Source organism: Podarcis melisellensis (genome assembly GCF_964234715.1).
Source record: "Podarcis melisellensis genome assembly, chromosome: 16".
Lineage (NCBI taxonomy): Eukaryota > Metazoa > Chordata > Lepidosauria > Squamata > Lacertidae > Podarcis > Podarcis melisellensis.
The window spans coordinates 1,565,553-1,571,552 of record NC_138533.1 but is presented as its reverse complement, the minus strand read 5'-3'; the positions used below and the strand labels follow the sequence as shown (position 1 = coordinate 1,571,552).

At 48.0% G+C, this 6,000-nt stretch overlaps 1 protein-coding gene and 1 long non-coding RNA gene across 2 annotated transcripts; both read left to right on the top strand.

The window, feature by feature from the left end:
* Positions 1-1,469: 1,469 nt before the first annotated feature.
* Positions 1,470-4,373, top strand: LOC309358882 (uncharacterized protein; the record flags this gene model as incomplete). The annotated part of the gene is made up of 4 exons (XM_081892150.1): positions 1,470-1,485; positions 1,863-2,042; positions 2,860-3,324; positions 4,366-4,373. Exons 2-4 carry the CDS (start codon positions 1,976-1,978, stop codon positions 4,371-4,373), a joined length of 540 nt encoding a protein of 179 aa, XP_081748276.1. The 5' UTR covers positions 1,470-1,485; positions 1,863-1,975.
* An 11-nt stretch (positions 4,374-4,384) lies between these two features.
* On the top strand, positions 4,385-5,538 carry LOC309359187. The gene is made up of 2 exons (XR_014163768.1): positions 4,385-4,555; positions 4,997-5,538. It is a non-coding gene; the product is annotated as an uncharacterized lncRNA (long non-coding RNA).
* The last annotated feature ends 462 nt before the right edge of the window (positions 5,539-6,000 follow it).

The window sequence follows — 6,000 nt, the reverse complement described above, 5'->3', positions numbered from 1 at the left end:
AGTATGAACAACAGAGAGGAAAACAGGGCAGAAAGAGGCACAGCATTTCTTAAAAATAAAATAAAAAATAGAGGGTGCACATCTAAATATTCATTCCGTTGATGGGATAGAGAGGCTGACTGCGGGTTACACACTGCTGATCTCTGACTCACAGTTTGGAATCGCTGTCATGTGATTGCATGGAAGAGGAAATAGGTCATATGGTTCTTGCAACCCCAAAGTCACCCCATATTCCTCTTCAATGGCCTGATGTCAAGGGAACGGACTGAGGAGGAATGGTGGAGACCGTCCTGTCCCTCCTCCTGAAACTTCGAGAGAAGAGGAAGTCAGTACAGTCATACCTTGGTTTACAAACTTAATCTGTTCCGGAAGTCCGTTCTTAAACCGAGACCATTCTTAAATCAAGGGGTGGTTTCCCTAATGAGGCCTCCCACCGCTGGTGCCCTTCCACTGTTCAGATTCCGTTCTTAGACCGAGGTAAAGTTCGCAAACTGGGACACTACTTCCGGTTTTGCAGAGTTCGTAAACCGAATCGTTCGTAAACAGGACTGTTCTTAAACCGAGGTATCACTGTATAGATTTAAAACAGTGGTTTGCAGAAGGTCATGGCTCAGGGATAGATGAGGGGCAAAGCTAGGAAATAATGGGAGAAGAGGTGTGGGCGGGAAGCAGAGCTGGAGCAGCTGGGTGACACGTTGTCACTAGAAAGCATTCCAGACCCCCCCTTCTCCCAGAACCCGGCGAGCATTGAAAGTAGGAGAGCAAAGAGCTAAGAGACAAGTGGTCTTAAGCAGCCACTGTAAGGGGGTTGGTGCTGTTGACGATTGAGATGGGAAGGTAGGGAGGGGATTACTCTGAGCAATGCCATTACTCCAAGAGGCTGGCTTTCTAAACCTCTCTCTGTGAATATTGAATAAAAGACTTTGATAAGAGTTTTTCTTGTCTATTTAAACCTGGCCACCTGCCGTGGGGGAATCAGATTCCCAGACACCTAATACTTGATGACTAACATGCTGAAGCTGAGGTGTATCTTCCCATGCCTCAAAATGACAGCAGAACCCTGTAGGTGACATCTCCAGAACCTCTTCTGTCTTGTTGCCTGCAAAAAGCAGCCCCCAAAGATAGAGAGAGAGAACTCCTGCCCCCTACCCATTCTGTGGACTGCTTCTATCATTGGGGGTTTTCATGCAGGGATTGAATGGCCATCTGCCAGGGATTCCTGGATTGCTGTGGGTAGGACTAGATGACCCTTTTGCCCCCCCCCAACCTAACAATTCTCATTCTGTACCAGGCACAACCAAGGCTCATTGCATTCCCGGCAAGAAGCAACCAGGAGTGACACTGACAGAAGTTTCTGCAACCTTCTCACCCTTAGCCTACTGATCTCTGCTGCCCATTCAGCAGAGTGCTTCCTTTGGGGGAAACTTCCATACAATGAAACATCAAGCACAGAAGAATGGAAACAGCACCCCGGTTTCAACACAGGTAAGTATCAATACCAGTGAGTGAAACAGGAAAAATGGTACGCAACATCGCTAAAAATAGAGGGAGCAGGTCTAAAAACCAATGGTGTTCCTGCGATGATGATCCTGATTAGGGATTCAGGATTGTTTACCGCTGACTCATAAGTTTCACATTGCTGTCCAGGAATTCCACAGAAGAGAAAATACGCCACACCATTTGTATTTAAGTTGTCCTCAACCTCAAAAAATGATCTTCAGGTTTCTCTTCAAGGGCTTGATAGCTGCTTCCATGTTTGAAGGCATTGTGATGCTGATGCGCACCTAGCGCAGAGTTTCTTATTCCTGCATAAAACTCCTGGTGGCAATACCAGCAACTCTCTCCTGCGTTGTTTCCACCAGATATCAGAGCCCAAGCAGTGGCCTTCAATTGGGGAGCTCCAACTCTGCCTCTCTACGCACTCTATGGGACACACCGCACCAAAGGCTCACTGCATTCCCAGAGAGGACCGAACATGAAGGTTACTTGCAGAAGCCTCCTGATTCTTCTCACCTCCAGCCTATTGACCTTCTCTGTCTCTGGTAAGTCCTTCAGTGCTGGCATGCAGGTGGAGAAGGAGAGAGTCCATTCAGTTTGCATTTATGCTGAATCTTTCGAAATCACACTTTCTGAAATGGTACAGAAACTGAACTTTGTCCTTTGAAATTTGCGCCGGGAAGAGTTATTGACTGCTAGACCCTCTAGGAATTGCAACTTTATGAGGAGAATGGTTGGGAGACTCCTTAACAACCCTCAGCACCCTTAATGAGCTATAGTTCCCAGAATTCTTTGGCAGGGGAAAAACGTCCATTTAAATGAATCAGCTCCAAGGATTGAATGTATGGCATAGATGGGCTCATGTATTTATTTATTTTTTAGAGTGTCCTACCCCCTTTTAGGGACACGGGTGGCGCTGTGGGTTAAACCACAGAGCCTAGGACTTGCCGATCAGAAGGTTGGCGGTTCGAATCCCTGTGACGGGGTGAGCTCCCGTTGCTCGGTCCCTGCTCCTGCCAACCAGCAGTTCGAAAGCACGGCAAAGTGCAAGTAGATAAATAGGTACCGCTCCGGTGGGAAGGTAAACGGTGTTTCTGTGCACTGCTCTGGTTCAACAGAAGTGGCTTAGTCATCCTGGCCACATGACCTGGAAGCTGTACGCCGGCTCCCTCGGCCAGTGAAGCAAGATGAGTGCCACAACCCCAGAGTCGGCCACAACTGGACCTAATGGTCAGGGGTTCCTTTACCTTTACCTCTTGTAAATTGTTGGCTTGCAGATAGGTCTGCTGCTCTGGGCTTCTTTAGGAGGAAAGGTGGGGTATGAATTCAATAAATAACCAATATTTTCCTACTCCCTTAAAGGCACTTTAAGGCAAGCAGCTGAGAATTCGCCCCATCAAGTGAACGGAGTCCTGAATGGATCAGTCTACATTCCCTTAAAGCTATCTTCTGCAGCAGTAGTAGAGAAAATCGAATGGGATTTCTTTCATCCCACAAATGGAAAGCCCTGTTCCCTTGGTGTGGTCAAAGCTGGGAAACTGGAGCAGTTGGATATCAGCAGCAGGTCTAAGCAACTGGAGCAGAAGACTGCTGAAAACCTGTTGAGGATGAGGGCAAATCTCAGTGACTGGACTGAACGCCACAATGAAACCATATTTTGTGGGGATTTAAATGGCACACACTTGTTTAGAGATCGGCTGGCATTGGTTAATAGGACCATGCTGAATATCAGTTTTCTGGAGAAAGAGGATGCTGGAATTTATAGAGCGCGTGTTTGGTTTAATGCAGAGCAGTTTAAAGAGCACAAATTTAACCTTGCTGTTTACGGTAAGTCATTAATTTCACCATCCCAGTCAGTTTGTGGGGTGGAGCTCAGCATGGAATAGGATGGCCATGGCATGGAATAGGATGGCCATGGGATTGAGTGAGGAAGCTTTTTCAGCTTGGCGGGGGCCACATTACCTCTTGGGCAGTTTTCTGGTGGGCCACATGCCAGAGCTTGGAGGGATCAGAGGTGAAAAGGAGGGGGGGAGATAAATTAATCTGAGAATTGTAGAGTTGGAAGGTCATCTGGCCCAATTGAAGGAATCACAGCTAAATATGAATGTGAATTATAACTTTGTAGAGTAGGGTAGCTTCTACATGCATGCACACACCTCTATGCTGCACCAAAGAAAGCATACATCCAGTGTGGTGCTTAGAGTGTCAGACTAGGACCTGAAAATGGATCAGGGTTTGAATCCTCCCAGTCAGCCACGAAGCTCACTGGGTGTAACCTTGGAGGCCAGTCACTGCCTCTCAACCTTACTTACCTCACAGGGTTATTGTGGGGATTAAGCAAGGATGGGGAGAATCAGGTATATCACTCTGAACTCCTTGCAGGAAAAAGAGGGGTGGAAATGCTATGAATGGATCAGACTGAAAGGAAATATTCCAGCAAAGGGGTCGGGGAGCACTCTAGGAATATTTGGAGGCCAGTCTTTACTAGAACTTCTTTGTCTTGACTCATGTGCTCATTCTACATGTCTATCTTACAGCTCTCAAGCTCAGAGAGTCCTCCCCTCCCTTGGGTAACTTCACAGATAAGAATTAACGAGCAGTTGACAGATTTATAGTCCTTTTATTACGGTTTCATGTTGCAGTCACAAAATACACAGCTCTCCGCAAGGAGGGCAGTTGCTTACTCTGAATCCGAATCCCTACTTCCGCAGCAAGGAGCACTCCAACGGGAAGTTCCTCCCCCTCTCTGCCTCTTTTGTTCTCTGATACGTTCAGACCTCTGAGTGGGGAGGGGGGTTTCCCCACATTCTCACTTGCTGCGTCTCCCAATTACCCCTCCCTTAAGGATCTCTTGTCATTATCTCATAGCTGGGTAGCTCCTCCCTAATTTGTTCAGCTTCTGTGCCTGTGTCTGCCTGTCTCTCTGCTTCTGAAAATGCTGGAGGCAGAGGACGCACAAATATTCCCCCTCCTCTTCGGAGAGAGACTGATCTGCCTGCGACTGCATTCTTCAGATCCAGACCATTCCCTGACAATAGCGCGGTTGCTGAACAGCTTGGTAGGTTTCTGGAGGAAACATCAGCTTTAGATCCATTTCAGTCCAGTTTCTGTCCTGGTTTTGGGACTGAGATGGCTCTGGTCACACTAACAGATGATCTCCGTAGACAACTGGATTGAGGCGGGTCGGGACTGCTGATTCTCTAAGATTTGTCAGCAGCCTTTGACATGGTCTATCATGATCTTCTGGACCACCACCTCACCGATGTGGGGATACAGGGCATAGCCCGAAAATGGCTGTGCTCCTTTATCTCTGGTCAGGGACAGAGGGTGGCACTAGGGAGGGAGATGTCGTTGCGCCACTCCTTGGTGTGTGGAGTACCACAGGGCGCAATCCTCTTAAGGATGCTTGGGGGGTCCGTGTCTCTCCGTCACTGCGCAGCACAGTTAGCGATGGCCACCGAGGCACAAACGTCACATGACTTCTCTTTGTGTTGAACAGAGCCAGTGCCAGTACCATGGATACTCTATCGTGTGTACTCCAATACTCGAGAAGGCTGCAATGTGACCCTGTGGTGTCAGGTACCTTGTCAGGGAAAGTACCATATCTCCTGGGAAAGAGGCAATCTTTCCAGGGCCTCAGCAGGAGGTTCATCTAAGTACCAGCTTTTGTCCAACAGCAGGAAACTCTGTGTCTCCTGGAGAAAAGGCTCCCCGGACTCCACCTTCACGTGTTTGGTCAGCAATCCTGTGGATCAAAACGAAGCCTCAATTGACTTGCTCAAAATCTGCACAAGCGTTGAATGAGAGAAAGGTGTCCTAACCTTCACATTGCTGTTAGGATATAGTTCCGTTCCACCTTAAAAGGGAACAGGCATGACTGTTGTGTGTCACATGCCTGTTTACATTCCAGCAGTCTGCTGGGAACTTCCGTTTTGTATATTGCTTTTGCTTTGCTGCTGTTTTGCTGGAGACGAAGGGAAGCAGACATGTTTTCCTTTGTTCCTGAACTATGCTGAATAAACGCTTGTAAAATAATGCTTACACATGGCTCTGCCCACCTCTTCCATTGTGAGAAGATTTGTTCACTCTGCTGACAGAGCGTGCACGGGTCTCTAAACGTATCTGAGACTCGTGTCGCTGATTAATGCTGTTCCAAGGGAGGCCGGTGATTGTCCGGCTGCCGGCTGGTGGCTGGAGCCAGCTGGGGGGCCTTCCTGATGCCCCCGTCTCCCTGGCAGTATCCCAACAATTGCTACCCAGAAGTGCTGAATCCTGAATCCTTTTGGATGCTCGGGATACCCCTAAAGTTGAGGGATTCTAGGAGAGGTACCCAGGCACACAGAGCATTAAAAACACACACACCTATCTAGGGAAAAGAAGGAATGGGAAGCCTCCATGCTTCTGTTGAAAGTCAAAGAAAGCATAGATGCTATCCATCATTTCCCAAACACTGGAAGCTGCCTTTTAATGAGTCATACCACTGGTCCATCTCAGCAACAATCT